This window comes from Artibeus jamaicensis, unplaced genomic scaffold (genome assembly GCF_021234435.1).
Source record: "Artibeus jamaicensis isolate MK-2021 breed Jamaican fruit bat unplaced genomic scaffold, CSHL_Jam_final contig_384, whole genome shotgun sequence".
Taxonomy (NCBI): Eukaryota; Metazoa; Chordata; class Mammalia; order Chiroptera; family Phyllostomidae; genus Artibeus; species Artibeus jamaicensis.
Window position 1 is genome coordinate 9,394,370 of NW_026521810.1, and position 21,586 is coordinate 9,415,955.

Consider the following 21,586-nt stretch of genomic DNA (forward strand, 5'->3'; position numbering starts at 1 on the left):
GGGAGTGAGCAGACACAAGGGTCCTGGCTGAGTGTGGAGGGGTCTGTGGGGCAAAGCTCAGGACGATGAGAAGTCTCTGATGGGCCAGAGGGGCCTGGGGCCAAGACAGAGAGGGCACAGAGTATGGGAACCTCACACTACAGCCATGGCAGGGACCATGGACATCGGCTAGTTCTTCCAAAACAGATGAGACCAATTGCACTTCAGGGAACTCCAGCACGGGGTGTCCAGTGACTGGGAAGAGCAAGTGACATTTTAGCGGACTGCAGCATGAGGATCCAAGGCCCTTGCCCAGGGCCTGTCAGATGGAGAGACTGCTCTCTGGGATACAGGTATGGGACGAGACACCCCCATGGCCCTGCGGGGGAGTCTGGTCTTTGACTTGACTTTTTGCTTTGTTTTCATGCACCAAAAGCACCAGGGCTCCAGAGCAAGATACAAAAGAACGAAAAGATCTTTTTGGCACCCCTGAGTTGTTGAATGCAAATTCTGACCTCACTTTATTTTGGCTTCTCTGGAGAAAAGGAACATATGAATTGTACAGAGCACATCTCGTACATACTACAGCAGTAGAGGCATGCAATGGAGAAGGCAGGACACAGAACAGCTTCTTTGTCAAGGGGAAGCTCTCACCTTCCCCAAGGTAGCTGAGTGTGGCTGAAAGCTAATTTGGTGGTAAACAATTTATGGCTTCTGTTACTGTCTCCTCCTACTCCCATTTCTTTCATTATGTGACCACTGACAGGTCAGTGACTTGTGTGCTTCAGCTTCCCTAGACAAATGGGGCACAGTAAATAGAAATGGAGCCTGATGGGGGCCTCTTGCAGAAAAGGGACACATTGGCAGGGGGAGAAAATAGGGCAGAGCACGCCCTCACTCTGGCCCTGCCTCCAAGTTTAACACTGCCTCCCCTCCACCACCATCCTGAACCTTCCCCAGCTCACACCTCTGATGATTGCCTATAGTCAAACCACAGCTGCACACAGGGATTCTAACTGAGACTTACTGGTGGGAGCATTAACAGCAAAGGGGAGAATTTAATAAATTTAGTATGGTGCCCACTGCCTGATGTGCTTTCGGGCCTTTTCCCCCCACTTTCAGAACTGAAGAATCAGTCTAAAGTATGAGTTTCAACACATTCCTAAATCATACTTCCTTTCTCAAGGCTCTACAGTGACCTCCTATTGCCTCTCAAATGAAATCCAAATTCCTGAGCTGGTGTTCAAGGGCATCCATCACCTTATGGTCATCTTCTCTTGCTGCAACACCTGCAATGTACCTCTCCCTTCACGTATGCCATCTAACTTAACCCATATAGAGAAGAAATAGTATCATCCCTAATTTGTAGATGAGAATGAGAGGTTAAGCGACATGTCCAAAGCTGCAGAGCTATCAGGCACCACCGAGACTAAACCTGTATTTGTCTAGGTTTAAAGATCAGGTTCTCTCCCCTGTTGCTTGGCCTAACCTCCATTACTGTCTGGTGTAGCTTCCAGAAAGGTGGACCTCGTTCCCTAGAGAAATGTTGGTCTTCAACCTGAAATAATAGAATTTAGTTCGATTTTTGGAAAATACTACTAACTCTCCAAACAGTAACTGTGTCTTCTATTTCTAAACAAACTTTTCTAAAAAAAAAAACAAAACCCTTACCCAAGGCTATTACCTATTTGAAAGAGGGAGAAAAACACTGATCGGTTGCCTCCCATACTCACCCTGACCAGGGATTGAACCCGTGACCTAGGTGTATGCCCTGACTGGGGATGGAACCTGCTACCTTTTTCGGTGTACAGAACAATGCTCCAACTAACTGAGCTGCCCGGCCAGAGCAACTACATAGCCTTTTGATGTTCATATTCATTTCATGTGTATACGTTGTATTTTTAACAAGCCAAACACTTCTTTCAGGCTTGAGCTGGGTTTCTGTTTCTTTGTGTCCCTTGCAGAGTCTAATAGGTTAGGGAGGCAGACTGCTATGACTCTGCTCCTAAGAACAACTCACAGTGGGCTGTCACTCAATTATATAGTTTATTCCTCAGAACAACCTCACAGATTAGGCAGCACAGGAATGTCTGCCGCTTTTTGGGGGCAAATGTGGCCAAGGAAGCTTAACTGTGAGTGGCAGTGAAGGGGGAAACTCAGTGCTTGGGACTCTCCTATTCTGACACACTGCTGGTATGGCTGACTTCCTGAGCTATCCATCAGGGCTTCTGCCCAGCATTTTGTTACTTGCTCGCTGCTTTATATTTTCAGCCACTAGTCTCCTCCTTGATTAATCTGCACTCTGACTCATGTATAAGCCCCGCACTAAGTACCCTAGTCCCTGCTTTATCTACATCCCTCACAGTACCCACTGCCATGTACCTCACAGATGCCTAGTTAAGGGGAAGCTTATTCACTCAATGAATAACTTGCACCACATTTCACTGATTTTCAAGAACAATCTAGGGCAGCATTTGCAAAATGTGCTTTTAGTTCATATAGTCCACAAGAAAGATTTCCATGGTCAGGTAAGTTTGGGAAATGTACAAGGGGAAGCACAGTTTACTTGAGCAATTTTATGGGCTGGGTGAAGCCTTCCAGTAAAGAGATGGGTTAAACCTACTTAATCCTGGTCCTTCTCAAAATCACACGGCACAGGTCTGAGGAAGCTCTGTGTGCTGGTGCACATGTGCTTGCTGCGGGGAAGGCAGTTTCCCCTGCAAAGCTCTGACGCGAAAGGATGTGCCAGGCCAGGAAAGAAGATGAAACTCACGTGAAAACAATTAGACTGATAAAACATCAGGCCACAGGGAGAGGATCTGCGAGATGAAAACAGTGTTTGCAGTGGCTCCTCTGTGCTTGGCGGGCAGACAAGGCATTCCACTACAGCGACTCGCACAGAAGGCAGTGGCTGTCCACAACCACTGCCTGTGTCCACAGCCGGGAAGGGCAGTTCGGGTGAAACTCAGTGGAGCTCCACAGGTTTCTGGTGCTGGCATGGTGAGTGGGAGAACACAGGGTCCTTGAAACACCACGAGGGCCTCCTCCTACTCCCCTACGTCAGGATGTTACCGGGAGGGAAGAGGAGGGTCGGAAACCTTTTGCTTCTAAGCAGCATAAACTAGTGAAATGTGAGGTGTGTGGCTGCACAGAGCTCCCTTGTCATGTGGGGTTCAGGAAAACGGGCCTCACGGCTCTCTGTAAAGTGGCCTGGGCCAGCTCAGTCAGAGGGACAGTGACACCGGGGATGGCCAGTCCCATTATGCTACTTCCTTTCTTTGCAATTTTCATTCTGCAAATTCACTTTATTTCCAAAGGGAATGTGTCTGTATTAATCTTGGGAAAATGTTAAAAGAAAACTTACTTTTATCCCAACTAAGACATTCCTTTTCAGCAGAAAGAAGTAACTTGCAGGGAGGCTAACACCTCACTTGCCCCTTCTGCATTCTCTCTGCATAGAGAAGCAAGAAAGTGAAAACTCTATGTGGCCTCAGGCAACTTGAACTTCTAGGCCTGCTTCAGTAGAGCTCCCTCTCCTTAGCTAGGGGCCTCTAATAGTTGCTGCAAGAAATGACAAAAGCTTCCTTTTACCACCAGGAGTTCAAGTCTTTGTAATGATCTCAGGAACATTTAGAAAGGAGTTGGTTAAAGCATCTTATAACTGTACCTCTTAGGTTAGGTTTCATACTTCATTTGAGGTATGAAAATAAGACTCAACTGGTCATGAATTTAACCTTCAAAGTCACAGAGAAGAACCTGGATAGGGGGTCTTCACAGGCACTGACACTTTTTATCCACATCTACTGACCTCCTTGGCTTTGAAAACATCCCTGAAGCCTGATTATTTCTTATAACTGATACTACTCTGGAGTTTCTCAACAAATTACAGTACAAAGTTGACTTTGAAAAAGACCGTTTAAACTCCTTTGTTTTATTGAACTCTTGTGGTTTTTTTTTGTTTCAAATTATTCCCATTATTATGCCAGCTCTAGGAAGACAGGGATGTCGGATAATTGCTGTATCCTAGAGCCAAGCCCCAGGTCTGCAGCAGATGCTTGATAAATATTTGTTGAATGAATACCAAATAAGTGAATAAGTGAATGAATGAATGAATCAAATTATAAAGAAGGAATAATAATTTAGTTTCTGGGAAAAGTCAGGGTTATATCAACCTGTGGTTTTTATAGGTTAATGTTGCTAGGAGACTTCCCCCTATATGGGGTGCAGGGTACAGAGGAGGGTGATAGAGAGGGAGGGAGGGAGACAGAGAGAGACAGACAGACAGGAGGTGAACCCTGTGGAAAAGGGAGACAGGTACAGGAGAGATGGCTCATTTCGGGATGAATGGAGACCACCCGGAATGAGCAGAAAGGTGCTGGAGAAGGAAGGAGGGGTGTGGGGAATACTACTCCCCTGGGTTTCTTAGTGCCCCTGCAAAAAGCCCAGCCTCCTGAAGGGACACTGGGGAAAATCCTGAGGGAATCTAAGGGCCACTCTATGGACTTCAGATAAAACCGTGGTGGCTTTCCAGTGTCCTACGGCACAGGCGCGAAAGCTGGAAATAGGTGCTGTGCTGCCCTTTAGGTGTGTCCCTCTCACTGCCGTGCTTTGCATGAGTAGCTTTGGTTTTATTTCAGAGCCTCCTAAGGAATTTGGGCCCCAAAGTGATACATAGGGTTGTTAGGTGAAAAATTAAATCCTACGATCCATGTTAATGTCAACTGTTTCTACGCTCAAGAAGAAACTGTTTTTACTCCTTCTCTAGAATTCAAAATTGACCCTTACAGAACCACGGACTTGAGAAATTTGCTGTTAACCACTCACCCAAGAACCTACATGCTCTGAAATACTATTTAATTCTCTCCTTTCCCCTTTAAGGTGGAAAATGCAATGTTTTTATTGGTACTTTACAATGTTTTTATATGAGGCATCTAAATCTCCCACATAGGTACTCACGTAGCTACAAAAGGTTTCATTGTTATTTGTTGGTTGATGCTAATTTTCCTTTTTTTTTGTATTTTCACGAAGAAAACACAGTTAAGGAGGTTTTATTAATATTTACAGCTCTTGTTCTTCTAATCCATGATAAACTGCAAAAAATGTAAGGTCTTACCATGTCTAATCCATAAAACTCCTCCATGACTTACGGACGGCCACACTGCGCACAGTAAACTGCCATGGTGGTTACTGCCTTGCTGACCCTTAGGGAGACCTGACCACAGGGGTGTTTCTAGTCAGTGAGAGTTACAGAAATTTCTGGAAATCGAGATGGAGATTTTTGGACAATGAAAGATGAAGTTTCTGTGCTTCCAAGGAAGCTCTGTCATAAAGAGGACTGAGAAGGGGAGAGAGTAGAGAAAATGATGACCCCACACAAACCCTGACGGGCTGCCAGAGGTGGCGGCCTTAGGGTCTTGGCTGTTACAGCCCACAGGTGGGGGGTGGGTGGGGTCAGACGCAGTGTACCCGACAGACAGATTCAGCTCCTGGGGCTCAGGGCCATGGCAGGTCTTACCTCAGGGCTGGAGCAGTGGGCCGGCTTGCTGCCTTCACTCTCACTGGAACTGCTCTCTGTCTCAGAGTCAGAGCCGGAGCTGCTCTCTGAGTCGCTGGACGAACTGCTGCCGCTGCTGCTGCTGCTGCTGCTGCTGCTGCCCTTGCTGGAAGGCACGGAGGCTCTGCAGCCGGCCTGCTGGACCGAGGCACTGCCAGCCCACGGGGCCGGAGGAAAGGGGAGGAAAGCCAAGTAAGCAAACACAAAACACCACCGAGCAAGCTGTCATCCCACCAAAAGCGAGGGAAGGCACAGACCACACATCTGTCCACCGTCACTTGGCACTTGAAGAGCAATCAAGGTCAAAGGCATCCTAATGCTTAAAACAACATTACATATATGTAAATAAGACTAGGGCTAAAAGCTGGCACCCCTTGATAGTCTGGCATGTTATCTGTGTGGCCATTTTAGAAGGGAAGGCAATGTAATTCCAGAATGACTGTGTCTATACTGTTGCTGCTGCTTCTGAGAACGCCTTTTCAAATGCACCCCCGGATCTAATCATCTACAAAAATGCAAGGATATCCAAAATGCTTGAAATGATTTGTAAACACTGAAAATGTCTTTTGCTTTATTTTAGGACATGGGCTGTGAAGAAGGGAACAGTATTCTGCTCTGTGCTCTCAGGGGCTACTGGAAGGTCCCGTGGCCGTGGGACCAGCAGTCGTATAGCCCTATCTGCTTCCCCGCCCACAGACCGAGTGCAGTCGTCTCTACAGGAGCTGGCTTTTGCTGAATAAACAATAATTTCCCTTTGAGCCTTATATTGAAGAACTGGAGATCCACCACTTACATGTCTTTATATATTCCCAGAATTTAAAATGCAATCCCAGTAAAGTGGCTAGCTTATGGCAATAACATTTCACTTGATCTCAGCCAAAAGGCCGAGAAGCGATGGCAATAGCATTTCAACATCCTTTATGTTCACGTTCATGCTGAAATTTGCTGGGAAGTTATATATTCAAATTACACACTCAAAAAGAACAGGAAAAACTGGCATTTTTCTAATGGTAATTAATTAACCACAGAAATTCAAAGAGCAGACAGTTATCCAAAGAGTGTTTGAGCCAAGAAGAAAGTTCTGGTACTCACATAATATTCAACATCTTCAAAGTCTGCATCGATTGAAAAACATCTAAATCTGTTCTTTTGAGATCATATTCTAAACCCAGATGCAGTAATTACCTCTTTTATGTTGAGCGTGCAAATATTTGCTTGCTTCTTCCAACTGTGACCACTGCTTCAGTAGGACTGGACATTAGGGAAAGGCCAGGAACCAGAAAGCTTGTCAGGTTTAGGGTCTTAAGTGCAGTCCAGCCTGGACAAGGTAAAGGACCCTTTCCACTGGCCCCTTAAATCTCTGACAAATGTCCTGCCCAAAGACAGAATCTTATAAATACTTAGTGTGGGAGCACTGAGGTGGGTGCTGAGGGGTTAATGCTCATTGGAAACTAGCTCCAAGAAGCATGATAAGACAAAGAACTGTCTTGCAGGATATATCTGAAAATAAAAGCACCTTCTGAATGGAAGGGTTAGGGAAAGAGAGAACTGGAACATAACCTTCCCTAGTAGTTTTTAGTTCTCCCACCAATGTCACAATCCACACCTGTGGTCTGACAAAATTCTTCAATGTCAGACCACATCTGCCTGCTTGGGCTTTGCCTGAGCTGCAGTGATTTCTTTTGAAGCCTCTCATTTGTGTCTGGTGTTGAGTGAGAAGTCCTGGCTCTTTAGATAGAGGCGGGGAAGGAAAGGTTAGTGATCAGAGGCCTGTAATACTGCTTTCTTCTCTAAAAGAAAGCAGTAAAGGAACTAAAATCCACCTTTTCCGTGGACAAAGTTGAGATGGCTATTATCAACAGACCCATTTAAAAACAACAAAAAAAGGACTATTGGGCTCTGACCAAACACGAACACTTGTAATCCATGTTAACAGTTTGTCAGGAGGCCCCAAAACACTGGAGGAAAAAAAATCCAGAATTCAAACACCTCCCCCCATTAATGAAACCAAACCCAAATCAACAAACCCTCAAAAGCGAAGCAACACATGGTGGAGGAAAGATGTCCCCCTGTCACACTTCAGATGACATTTGCTGAAGACTGGGAAACTGAGATGAACAAAGAGCATTTTGATTGGTTTTATATGCTGGTACATTCTACCAGCTTTAATTCAAACAACAAAGGCATGTGATGGGGTACTATGTGTGCCTGGGCGGCACGTGTGCTGCAGAAGCAGCGAAGTGTCTGGAGTTCCCTGGAGCCTGCACCGCAAAGCGACCGACTGTCTTTTGAAAAGCAGCACTTTGATTTCTGGGAAAACGTCCATTAAGCAGTAACTGGGCTGCCGTCCTTTTATCACTGCTGTTTCTACAGGCATGAGACACACTCACCCGAGGAGAAGGGATCTCTGATCTGAATTAGACTGGCAGAAAACCCTTATACTTTCATGTTTTCCCTCCTTAAATTAGGAAATTCACTTAAAAAGAGCATACCTATTATTTGTTTTCAAAACAGTTCAGAGAGCCTAGTATTTAGGGTTTTCTTCATGCTTTGCTTTAAGGGCTGTGCGGATTACAATGGGTCTGGGGTCAGGACTGAATACATTTGTGCTTCAGCGGTCTGAGTAGAGAATATGTCGCCAGAAAGGATCATGCTAAGGGTGGGAGCCTGAAGAGCTCTCGTGCCCCAGTTCTGGGATCTAGAGAACTACCCCATCTCTGTGCAGGCTGCTGCAGGAACCAGTCTTTGTGCGGGTCCTTGGGGCTGAGTGCTCCCGTCATGAGGGCATGAAGCTGCCCTGCCTTCGCTGCAGCGGCTGCGGCAGGGACGGGGGCAGAGAGAGACTAGGAAGTCAGACGGGACGGTCATCGCTGCAGACTAGTACTAACACAAGGAGGGCTCTTTGGAGACACAGAATCAGGAAGATGGGAAAATACGTACTGGAAAGACCTTCCTGAAAGAAGACCAGGCCATATATATTTAAAATTTTAGGATGCTAACTAGTTGTCGTGTTTACATACCAAAAATATTTTTTTAAACTAACTAAAAATAAAAAAATTTTTTTTCCCCTGAAACTACAGCAGGTTGGTTGACATGACGACGCAGCCTCAGACAATTTTCACAAGAGCTCCTGGACCCTGTGCCACTCCAGAGACACACTGTCATGGAGCGTGCCGACAGGGGACATCAGCGAGACCGCAGAGTCACTCTTGGTGTCACCCAGCCTAGCATGCACACAGTGGGTGTCAGTGTGACGACCCAATAAAAAAATCAATAGGAAAAAATCTGCCACAAAATTAAATAAAAAGGAAAAAAATCCATCACTGGTTTAATAAGTTTCTTTACAGCATTTAAACTTTCAAAAAGGTCACAATTTCTCTTTTCCAATAAAAAAATATTTAAGAGCATTTCAGCACCTCTTGTGCTCTTCCAATTTTAACACTTTTTTCTTTCAGAGACCATTTCTTTAAATGTACTCTAAATTCATATGCTATGATATAAGCTCAGTTCTCTCTTGGGTGGTTTATTTAATTTTTGTCTTCCTGTTTTTTTGAGGGTCCTGGCTTTGTTCTTAGCTGATCTGCTTGCTATGTACCTTCCTTTGGCTGTAGTGACACATTCCTTGCAGAATTTGGCCTGGGCTAAGTCTGAACACAGACAGTAAAAGACAAGACCTGGAAACTAAGTAACAAATCCTGGATCTCACAGTCAAGGGTGTTTCTCCTGCCAAGTGTATTGTGGGGTCTGGATAAATATCTGCAGTTGTCCATAAGCTTTCAACCAACAAGTAATCGGGAAGCAGGCGCTCTGCCTGGTTGGCACTGTGTGGATGCTATGATGCCCAGCGTGGTGTCTTGCACCCTGTGGGCACCCACATCTTGGCTGAATAATAATATTACAGAAGAGGCTATAGCACCTTCTCACTCAGCACTCAGTATGAACTCAACAAATGCTTGCCAAACTGTAATCAGTCCTCTGGCAACAGTATTCCTGCATTGAAAGCATCTTTATTGATAGTAATTGATCTAAAACTATAATCACATTATGAGAAATGAAAATGGTAAAAGCTGGCACAAGAGGGCTCACATTGCTAGAATTATCTTCCAAAAAAACTGAAACTGAAAGGACCACTGGACCTGCATTAAAATACTTTTCCTCCTGCATTATCAACAGGAACAATTCTTCTGTTAAAATGTGGCTTTTGAAGCCCTTCATGGTCTCGTCTCAATCAGACCTCCAGCTTCACTTCAATGAGTCCATCCCTAAACCTCAGCCATAATAATTTTCCACCATTTGAACAATCTGTGTTTACAGCTGCATGCCTTTGCACATGCCATTTTCTGGTTCTCTCCTCTCGCCCTACACCGAGTTATAAAGTAGGGTAAAAAACTTTACCCTACTGTGTAAAGTTTTCCTGAATTTCCCCAGGCATGATGGGTGTTTCCTCCCCCGAACCCCTACAGCACACTGCCCATTTCCCTACTTCAGCCCTTACCACATTAAGGATAGGAATTATCTAAATTATACTTGTATCCCAAAAGCTAGTGGTCAGTCTGACATAAATAGATTCTCAACGAATATCCCCAAAGCTAGTAAACAGTCTGACATAAATAGATTCTCAACTAATACTGACTTAATAAAATAATGATTCTTGATGCAGTGTGTAAAACTGATTCTTGATATAATGTATTTTATTATACTTTCAAGTAGCCCATGAGATATTCACATATACACATGTGTATTTTTTTCTGTTGCTTTTGGGCTGTCTAGGATTTCATAAAACTGATTATCTTTAGAAATCTACCATCTGTATTACAGGTTACAAATCGAAAACCTACAGGGGACGGGCAAGTAGTATAAATGAGTAAGTGTCCAGGTGTATGTAAGGGAAACAAATGCGTAACACATGACGATAAATGAGACTAAACCCTTAGCTCCCTGGCAGGGAAGGTGTCAAACTGGAGAGCCCAGTCTGGTCTAAGGCTGCTCCTTATGCCAGCATTTCTGTGCCAGGTGGAAGTGAGAGACCAGTGTTACCAAATCTTTTGATCTTTCAGGGAAAGCCCCAAATCCTGATGTTTATATCAAATCTCCTGATTTAAAATGCTAGTAACTAATCTAAAAAGTTCCAACGACGAAAAGTTCTATTGTATTTTCTCAATGAAACACATCTGTGGCTTTCTTTTAATTAATGTTTTCATAGTATATATTTTCCACTCTTTTACTTTCAACCTATTGTATTATTGTATTTAAATAGAGTTTCTTGGAGAGCAATTCTCCAAGATGGTGGTATAGGTAAACACACCTCACTTACTTGTAAAACCACATTAAAATTACAGCTAAACTACAGAATAACCATCACTCGGAACCATTAGAAATCGAGTTGAATAGAAGTCCTGCATAGGAGGACTTCGATTGAATAGGAGTTAAAGAAGAAACCACACCCATTCAGACTGGCAGGAAGGGAAAAGGCACAGACATACGGAACAGGCTGGTCCCACACCCATGTTATGGTAGATGCAAACTGGGAGAAATATCTCAGAAGTGAGGTCCATACCAGGGATCCCAGCCCAGGGTTCCAGCGCCAGTTAGGTAAGTCCCCATAACTACTGGCTGTAAAAATCAGTGGGAATTGATTTGGTAGAAGAAACTGCTGGATTCCCAAGCAGTTCTTCTTAAAAGGCCCACATACAGACTTACTCAGACCCACTCCCTCTGAGCTCTGGCACTGGGCAGCAGCTTGAAAGGCACCAGTGGCACACAGGGAGGAACTGAAGTGTCTGGCACCAGGGCAAGAGCTGTGGAAGGCTTTCTCCCAGACAACTGCTGGCAGTAGCTATTGTTCCCTTTCTGAGCCCTACCCCGCAGCCACAGAGTGAAGGACACGATGTCTGAGACTCCATCAACCTGGCTCACATTGCTTGCCTCACCCTGAGGCTCTGCACCACCCAACTTATAAGCCCACCCGAGCCATTAACAGTGGATTTTCCATACACATGGCTTGCCTTGGCTCATGCTTCAGATCTTACTAAATCCTTTCAAAAAAAGCAGCAGCTGGCCTCAGCAAGCCCCTGTACCTCTTGCAAAGAGGCCTCAGGCCCATCACTAGCAGCGACTGGCCCTGGTTCATAGCCTAGCTATACTCGGGCACCTCTGAGCCCAGCGCAAGTAGCAGCTACCAGCAGATCACTTTATAGCTTATGCCAACTGGCCACAGATAGAATATAGGTGGTGGCTGACCCTGGCCTACACCTCCTGGGTACCCCAGAGCCTGCAAAACCAGTGGACAACTACAGACCATTTTAGAACACCACTACCTAACCACCTCCACAAGCGACACACAAAAGTGGTAGACTCAGCGGACACCAGAGCCCTGTGGAGTAGGCCCCAGCACAGCTGATCCTCCATAGAGGATGGAGGTTGGTGGACAGTGGTCACAGCCAGTCCTTGCAGTTGACTGGCCTGGGTAAATCTCTCCCATTGACCTGACAACAGAAATCAAGGCTCAACTAACAGGAGGATGTACTCAGCCCACATGGAGGGCACACTTTGAGTACTTAGCTTGGGTGAAAGGGAGGCTATGACACTTGACTCTACATGACACCTACTATATTAGGCCATGCTACCAAGACAAAGAGTCATCACAGGTCTACTTAATATACAGAAATAAACACAGGGAGGCTTCAAGAAAATGAGGAACAGAGATTCATGGCTCACATAAACAAACAAATCAAAACTCTAGTAAAAGAACTAAACAAAATGGAAATAAGCAATCTATCAGATGCAGAAAATACTGGTTATAAGGATGCTCAAGGAATCAGAGAGGACCTCAACAGCATAAAAAAGATCCAGTCAGAAATGAAATGAAGTATACACTAACTGAAATAAAGAACAATTAACAGGGAATCAACAGTACAGTGGAAGAAGCTGAGAATCAAATCAACTACTTGGAACATAAGGAAACAGAAAACAACCAATCAAAACAGCAAGAAGAAAAAGGAATAAAAAAATATGTGGATAGTGTAAGGAGCATCTGGGACAACTTCAAGCGTACCAACATTCACATCACAGGGGTGCCAGAGGGAGAAGAGAAAAAGCAAGACTTGGAAACCTATTTGAAAAAATAATGAAACAATACTTCCCTAATATAGTGAAGGCACGGACACACAAGTCCTGGAAGCAAATAATGTCCCAAATAAGATGAAGGCAAAAAGACCCACACTAAGACACCATAATTAAAATGCCACAGGTTAAAGATAAAGAAAGAATATTAAGATCAGCAAGAGAAAAAGAGTTAGTTGTTTCTTCCATAAGACTGTCAGCTGGTTTCTCAAAAAAAACCCCCAAAACCAAAACCAAAACCCCAAACACCCCCAAACAATGAAACAACAAAAAACAAACACAAAACACAAAACTTGCAGGCTAGTAGGGACTGATAAATATTCAGCGATGAAAAGCAAGGGCCACAACCAAGATTACTCTGCGTAGCAAAGCTATCATTAAGAATCAAAGGGCACATAAAGAGCTTCCCATATAAGGAAAAATTAAAGGAGTCTGTCATCACTGAATCATTATTACATGAAATGTTAAAAGGGCCTTACTTAAGAAAAAGAAGATGAAAACTATGAAAAATAAAATGTCAACAAATAAATATCTGTTAACAATTAAATCTAACAAACTAAGCAAACAAGCAGAACAGAAATAGAAGCAGAGATATAGAGAACATTTAAAAAAAATTGTTCAAGTACAGTTGTCTCCATTTTCCTGCCACAACTTGCCCCCTCTCCACCCACCACCATCTCCTCAACCCTATCTTTAGATTTCTGTAGGTTCAATTGTTGATAGTTATGAGTTTGTTGTCATTTTACTGTTCATAGTTTTGATCTTTTACTTAGATGAGTCCCTTTAATATTTCATATAATAAGAACTGAGTTAGGATGAACTCCTTTAACTTGACCTTATCTGGGAAGCACTTTTTCTGCCCTTCCATTCTGAATGGAAGAGAAATTGTTGCTGGATAGAGAATCTTGGATGTAGGTCCTTGCCTTTCATGATTTCAAATACTTCTTTCCACCCCCTTGTGGCCTGTAAGGTTTCTTTTGAGAAATCATCTGATGGGAACTCCTTTGTGGTAACTGTCTCCTTTCCTCTTGCTGATTTTAAGACTCTCTCCTGATCTTTCATCTTGGGGAATGTAATTATGATGTACCTTGGTGTGTGCTTCCTTAGATCCAACTTCTTTGGGACTCTCTGAGCTTCCTGAACTTCCTGGAAGTCTATTTCCTTTGCCAGATTGGAGAATTTCTCCTTCCTTATATTTTCAAATAAGTTTTCAATTTCTTGCTCTTCCTCTTCTCCTCCTGGCACCCCCACAATTTGAACGTTACAATATTTAAGGTTGTCCCAGAGGCTCCAAAGCCCCTCTTCATTTTTTGAATTCTTGCTCCTTCATTCCGTTCTGGTTGAATGTTTATTTCTTCCTTCTGCTCCAAACCATTGATTTGAGTCTTAGTTTCCTTCCTGTCACTGTTGGTTCCCTTGTACCATTTTTCCTTCATTTTACTTTTCATAGCCTTCACTTTTTCCTCTATTTTGTGACCATACTCAACCAATTCAGTGAGCATCCTTATTATTAGTGTTTTGAACTCTGCATTTGATAGGTTGGTTATCTCTTCATCACTTTATTGCATTTTTACTGGAGTTTTGATATGTTCTTTCATTTGGGCCATTTTTTTTTGCTTTGGTGCATCTATTATGTAATAAGAGGTGAAGCCTTAGGTATTTGCCAAGGTGGGGCAACCCAGGTCTCTTGTGTTGTGGCACTATATGTTGGGGAGGGTTCGAGAGGGAACAATGTGGCTTACTCAGATGGCTTTCAGTCACTTTCTCTGCTATCCACAAGCAAATTGGGCCCTTCTGCTGCTGATTCTTGGGAGAGTGGCTTTGTTTAGCACCCAGTAGGTCACTGTAGCACAGTGGCTTTTCTAGCACCCCGTAGGTCTTTCCAACAACTTTCCTGTAAGTTGGGAGTTTCTCCCACTGCCTCAGCCCTCACAGGTTTTTTAAGTCAGAGGTTTTGAGGCCTTATTTCCCTGCAATGAAACCCTGGGTTACATGGTTTGTCTCACTCCCCAGTTGTTCCTCCTGGTATATCCACAGGCAAATGTGGGATCGACTTCTCTGCCAGCCACCACCTTGCCTGCTCTGGTCCTCTAGCTGTGAGTCCTCTGCTCTTGAGTCCTCTCCACCCTGGCTATCCTTCTCAGACCCTTCTACTGGTCTGGATGAATGTTCTTTTTTAACTTGGTTGTCACACTTCCACACAGCTTGATTTTCTGTCACTTCTGGTTGTTTTTGTTTTTAAATTTGTTGTTGTCCTTCTTTTGGTTGTGTGAGGAGGCACAGTGTATCTATCCATGCGTCCATCTTGGCCAGAAGTCCCAGAAAGCTTTTTATTTTGATGAAGTCCTGTTTGTTCATTCTTTTTTTTTTAATGTCCCTTGTTCTAGGGTACATATTGGTGAAAATACTGCTGCATGGAATATCTGAGATTTTCTTGCCTATGTTCTCCTCTAGGACTTCTATGGTATCATGACTTATATTTAAGTCTTTTATGCATATTGAATTTATTTTTGTGTATGGTGTAAGTTGGTGTTTGAGTTTCATTTTTTATGTAGCTCCCAGTAGGCAGGTCTCCTAATCCCATGTGTTGAAGAAGAGGGTATTTTTACTCCACTTTATGCTTCCTCCCCCTTTGTTGAATATTAATTGACCATAGAGACTTGGGTTTATTTCTGGGATCTCTATTCTGTTCTGTTGATCTATGTGTCTGTTTTTATGCCAGTACCAGACTGTTTTGATTACTGTGGCCTTGTAATGTAGTTTATGCTAGTTATTGTGATCCCTCCTACTTTGTTCTTCTTTCTCAAAATTGCTGTGGTTATTCAGGGTTGTTTATGGTTCGATATAAATTTTTGCAATGTTTGTTTTATGCCTGTGAAATATGTCATTGGTATTTTAATAGGGATTGTGTTCAATCTATAAATTGCTTTGGGTAGTATGGACATTTTGATGATGTTATTTTGGCAGATGTGGGTTTCTTTCCTGGGCTTTATGGTTTTGTTCTGGCAGCACCTGTGCAACAGCATACAAGATGTGGTGGGCAGGGTGATCCTCAGTCAACCAGCTGGAGGGAAGGAACCACCAAAGAACGACCCAACAATCAAAACTGAATTACATCTAGAGAACTAATATTAATGGCATAAAGAGCATCCCAAGAGCATCAAGTTCAGGAGATCAAGGAGACTGTACCAATGAATCTCACAGGTCTCCTACCACAGAAGTTCATAACACAAACTCAGGGAGTCATAAAAGATCATTTTAAAAAGCAGAAACAAACAAGAAGAATCTCACGAATAGTGGGAAGACAAAGAAACAATCCCCAATCAAAAAGAAAGGAGGAATCCTCAGAAAGAATGCTAAATGAAATAGAGGCAAGTCAACTATCTTATATTGAGTTCAAAACAATGGTTATAAGGAAACTCAATGAGCTCAGTAAGAATTACCAAGAGCTACAGGAAAGCTATGAGGAATTACTGCAAACTACTTCAGCATGAAAAAGGACATAGAGCTATCAACAAGAGCCAAGAAGAAATAAGAATACAAACTTCTGAATTGAAGAACACAGTAGAAGGAATCAAATGCAGGCTAGATGAAGCAGAGGACTGAATCGGTGAGCTGGAGGGCAAGGTAGAAAAAAACTCCCAGAAAGAGCAAGAAAAATAAAAAAGACTAAAGAAGGAAACGCGGTTAAGGAACTGCAGGACAACATAAAATGTAGTAATATCCATATAATAGAGCTACCAGAAGGGGGAGAGAAGGAGCAAGGAATAGAAAACCTGTTTGAGAAAGTAATGGTGGAAAACTTCCCCAATTTGCCCAATTTGATGAGAGGAAAAGTCACACAAGTCCAGGATATGGAACATTTTAATGGTTCCCAGAGGGGATGGAGGAATGGATGAAAAGGTCTGGGGATTAAGAAGTGCAAACTCATAGTTACAGAAGTTATGGGGATGTGAAGTACAGTATAGGAAAGGGAGCAGCCAGAGAATTTATAAGCATGACCCATAAACATGAATGATGGAGTGGGGACAGTCTGAGAAAGTGGGGGTTATTGGGTGAAGGGAGACACAAGGAGAAAATTGGGACAACTGTAATAGCATAATCAAAATATAATTAAAAACAAAATAAAATAAAAATCAACTGAGTTTCCTGTGGACAGCATATAGTTTGGTTATGTTTATTTATCCTCTCTGCCAATCTCCATCTTTTAATTGGTGAATTTAGGCCTTTTACATTTAATATTGTTATTAATATGGTTAGAGCTTAAATATGCCATTTTATACTTGTTTTTTTGTTTGATCCCTCTATTTCCTTTTCTTTGCCTTCCCTTTCCTTAAAAATCTGTTTTAGAATTATCTTCTTCTCTATCCATTACCCATGTCTCCTTCCTCCCTTTGCCCACCTCCACAGAGTCCCAACCACACCTTCCCCCTGGCTTTCACCACACTGTTGTCTGTATCTATGGGTTAAGCACGTATGTTCTTTGGCTAATGCCTTCACTCTCTTTCATTCAAATTATTTATATATTTACATTCAATTTATTTAAACTAAAACCAAAACAAAACAGTTAATCCATTCCTCCCCCTCTTCTTCAGCCTCTGGCAACCACTGAAACAGAATTATATAAGGATATAAAAATAGAATTACATTTTGATTTACCCACAGTATTTTTAAATTTATCTTTTTGTACACAGTTTTAAATCACTTTTCTACATGCTCCATTATACATAATTTTTCACGATTAACTGGTATTGTCATTTTACCAGCTTAGGTGAAGTGTAGACACCTTGCTACCTAAATTGTCTTAAGTATTTTTCCTATATAAAGAACCACTTCAAACCACTTTCAAATTATCATTTGACTGTCAAACACAATTTAGAAACTACAAGAGAAGGTGAATTTATTGTATTTATTTTTACTCTTTCTATTTTTCTTCTTTCATTTTATTTTTTCCAGGTTCCTTCTTTTAACATTTCCTGTCTGTTTCAAGAACTTTCTTTAGCCATTCTTTTTGGGTAGGTCTCCTGGTGACAAATGCTCTCAGTGCTCTTTCATCTCAGTATATCTTCATTTGTCCTTCAACCCTGAAGGAAATTTTCAAAGGATATAGAATTTTGGGTTGACAATTATTTTCTTTCAATACATGAAAAATGATGTGCTACTTCCTCTGGCCTGCACAGTTTCTAAAGCCAGTGTCATTCAAAGTGTTCTCATTGTTTAAAAATTTTTTAAAATTTATTTAATTGTTGTTCAAGTACAGTTTTCAGTCTTTTACTTCCATCCCATAAAAAAAGTTTTTTATTATTGTTGTTCAATGACACTTGTCCCCATTCCCCACCCCCCCAATCACTGTCCTCAACCCTACCCTCCTCCACCTCTCAACTTCAATGTTCTCCACCCTGCTGTCTTTGTTCATGTGTCCTTTATACATGTTCCTTGATGATCCTTTCCCTTCTTTTCCCCATTATTCCCCTCTCCCCGCTTCTCTGGTTACTGCCAGTTTGTTCTTTATTTCAATGTCTCTGTTTCTATGTTGCTTGCTTGTTTGTTTTGTTGATTAGGCTCCACTCATAGGTAAGAGCATATGGTATTTGTCTTTCAACCACCTGGCTTATTTCACTTAGCATAATGCTCTCCAGTTCTATCCATGCTGTCACAAAGGGTAGGAGCGCCTTCTTTCTTTCTGCTGTGTATTATTCCATTGTGTAAATTTCTCTCTGCTGTGTAGTATTCCATTGTGTAAATTCCACAGTTTTTGATCCACTCATTTACTGATGGGCACTTAGGCTATTTCCAGCACTTGGATATTGTAAATTGCTCTGCTATCAACATTGTGGTGCACAGGTTCTTTTGAATTGGTGTTTCAGGATCCTTAGGGTATAATCCCAGCAGTGGAATTGCCAGGTCCAGGCTAGCACATGACTTCTCAACAGAAACATTACAAGCCAGAAGGGAATGGCAAGAAATATTCCAAGTAATGAAAAGCAAAGGACTGCAACCAGGACTACTCGAACCTGCAAGGCTCTCATTTAAAATGGAAGGTGAAATAAGGAGTTTCCCAGACAAAAGAAAGCTAGAAGAATATACCTCCACCAAACCAGCATTGGAAGATATGCTACATGGACTGCTTTAAGAAGATGAAGAAGAAGAGTGAGAGAGAGAAGAACACAGGTACAAAGGGGAAAAATGGCAATGAACAAACTGTTCTCATTATTTACCCATATAGGTAAGGTGTTTATTTCTGCTTTCAAGATTTTTCTTTTGTCTTTTGTTTTCAGAAGTTTGACTATGATTTATCATGTTATGAATATATTTGGATTTATTCTGTTTGGAGTTTGCTCAGCTTCTTGAATATGTAGGCTTATGTGTTTTGCAAAACTTGGAAAATTACGGTATTTCTTTAAATGCCTTCTGAATAATTTTTCAGGCCCACACTCTTTCTCCTCTTACTCTGGTTCTCTGATGACACAAGTGTTAGGTCTTTTCTGATAGACATAAAGGTTCCTGAGGTTCCTTTCTTCTTTGTTTTCCTTTAGTTTTTCTCTGTTGTTCATATTGGAAATTTCTATTGTACTACCTTCAGGTTCAAAGACTCTCTCCTTTGTTCTCTTCATTCTACCATTGAGCTCATTCACTGGATTTTAAATTTCAGTTATTGTATTTTTCAGTTCTAAAATTTCCATTTGGTTCTTTGTATCTTGTTTGGTGAGACTCAATTTATTAATTTGTTCCAGGTGTGTTTAATTGCTCATCAAAGCCTTTTATAATGGCTCCTAAAGCTGTTATCAGGGAATTTAAATATTTGTCATTTCAGTATTGGCATCTGTTGTCTTTTCTCATTCAAGTTGAGATTTTCCCAGGTCCTTGGTATAAAGAGTGATTTTCTATTATATGCAGAACATATCTGGTATTATAAGACTTTGGTTTAAAAAATACTGCTTGTTTTAGCAGTATTCCACTAAAACCACACCAGCAAGGTGCAGAGGTGGTCTCTCCTTAGGGTTGGGCAAGAGTGGAAGGAATTCTAGGCTTCCCACTTGGCCTCTGCTGATAAAAATGAGGATGAGGCCACTTTTTTTTCACAGTGTTTGGCTGGAATAGAGCAGTTATTGTCTAAATGTTTTCTTTTTACTGGGATATTAATTTCCTGGTCCTTGAACTAGAGAGAGCTGGCTTACCAGGGAGTTTGAAAAAAATCTTTGCCTACTGGCATTTCCAGGTTGTCAGCTTTTCCAGCATCCACTGTGGGCCATATGGGAAGAAAAGGAAACTCAGAGAACTTACTGCCGTGTCCTTCCTTGGGCCTGAAGTCCCAAGCTGACCTGCCTTCTCTCTAACTTTCAGTCTTATGTTTGCTTTAAATATGATATTTAAGAATTTTAGCTATGATATCCAACAATTTTAGCTATACTTAGCAGGAGGAATAGGGAAATATACATCAGTATCTTGTCTAAGAACAGGGATACCAACTTGACATTTATCAAGTGGAAGGAACACTTTCTCTCACTAGGTCCAACCTCCAGGTCTGGTTAATTGTCTTAAAGTTGATCAATAAAACAACCATGAAGTTATCTGCTACAGTGTTTGCCCATTTTATCACCCAGTCAAGTTAGGTATTAATTCATTTATTCAATAACCACTTATTGTAGAAATTAAGCTCAGACTTTATAACTATATGTTCAGAACTACAAAGAACATATCACTAATGATGCATGTAGTCTTGTGAGAAAAATGATTCAACTGAAGTGAAGCTATAAAAATGTTAAGGATTAAAAGATGAGTGTTTTAAAAGTTATGTTTAGAGTAAATAGTATGGGAGTAAGGGGTGATATTGGGGTGACATTTGTTAAGAACCAACTTTGTGCCAGGAGCATCAGAATGACAGTATGTGTGTGTGTGTGTGTGTGTGTGTGTGCATGTGCTTGGGGAGGAGGAAGTCGACACTCAACCATGCAGAGAAACTGGAACAGAGGACTCAGCTGCTCCAAGGAAAAAAGTGTAACTACCAAAAACACTATAGAATCATAAAAAGTAGACGAAATCAGCTATGAAAACTATAAAGCAATTTACAATACTACTGTGGACAATGCAAAACTGCATATTTTTCATTAATCTAGAAAAACAAAAGAAAAGCTTTATAAGTAAGTCAGAATGAAGCATCCAGTGCCCAAGGGGAGAGAAACAGAAAATACCTCCCTCAAGACCCAGGATTTCTTGTTATTTTGTGCCTTTATTGCCTCCTCAGAGTGTAGGCATTATTCTGATAATTTACAAGTGAGAACATAAGGTCCCTAATAAGAGACAGAGCTGGGATTCTACTTCTAGAAATTTACCCTATGAAAATAATCAGGGATATTTAAAAACATTTATCTACAAGGAGATATACTCTTATATGATTTGCAATAGGAAAGGATTAATGAACAAAATGACCAACATTAGGGGATGAGTTAAATAAATAAATACAGTAAATGATATGCCTTATGAGGAAATACTTCTCTGTATGTTGTCATTATAAACCTATCAGCAGAATACTTTCTATCACTAAAAATTCTCATAGTACATTTGTAAGGAAATAGGCTTTTCAGTATGCAGAAAAAATTATTGGGAATACCTAGGTGTTGACTGCTTTTTCCCTGGAGAGGATAAAATTTTGGTGACTTTGTTTTTTATTTAAGAATCAAAGGGTTCCCATGTCTATAAACAGGTCCTTACATGGGATTATTAAGCACACAGATTGCATAAGTCTCCTTGACTAGTTGTGTGAGGTCCAAGCGTGAAAGGCCTGAGGGGTGAGCACCCTGGAGGGATACCTGGGGATCTGTGCTGGTGCCTGGTACACCTGTTTTCTGGGGAAACTGCCCCAGCTGTGCTTCTGTAGCCTTTGACACATAAATTGAAGACCTAATCTATAGGATATATGTGTGTGGTCTT

At 41.8% G+C, this 21,586-nt stretch overlaps 1 protein-coding gene across 6 annotated transcripts in view; it reads right to left on the reverse strand.

The window, feature by feature from the left end:
* AFF3 (ALF transcription elongation factor 3) overlaps positions 1-21,586 on the reverse strand; it is a 593,859-nt gene that overhangs the window by 53,747 nt on the left and 518,526 nt on the right. For all 6 annotated transcript variants that reach the window (XM_053664620.1, XM_053664619.1, XM_053664618.1 and 3 more), the window contains one exon: positions 5,495-5,684. In XM_053664620.1, coding sequence (XP_053520595.1) covers positions 5,495-5,684 — 190 coding nt within the window. The remainder of the gene's footprint in view (positions 1-5,494; positions 5,685-21,586) is intronic.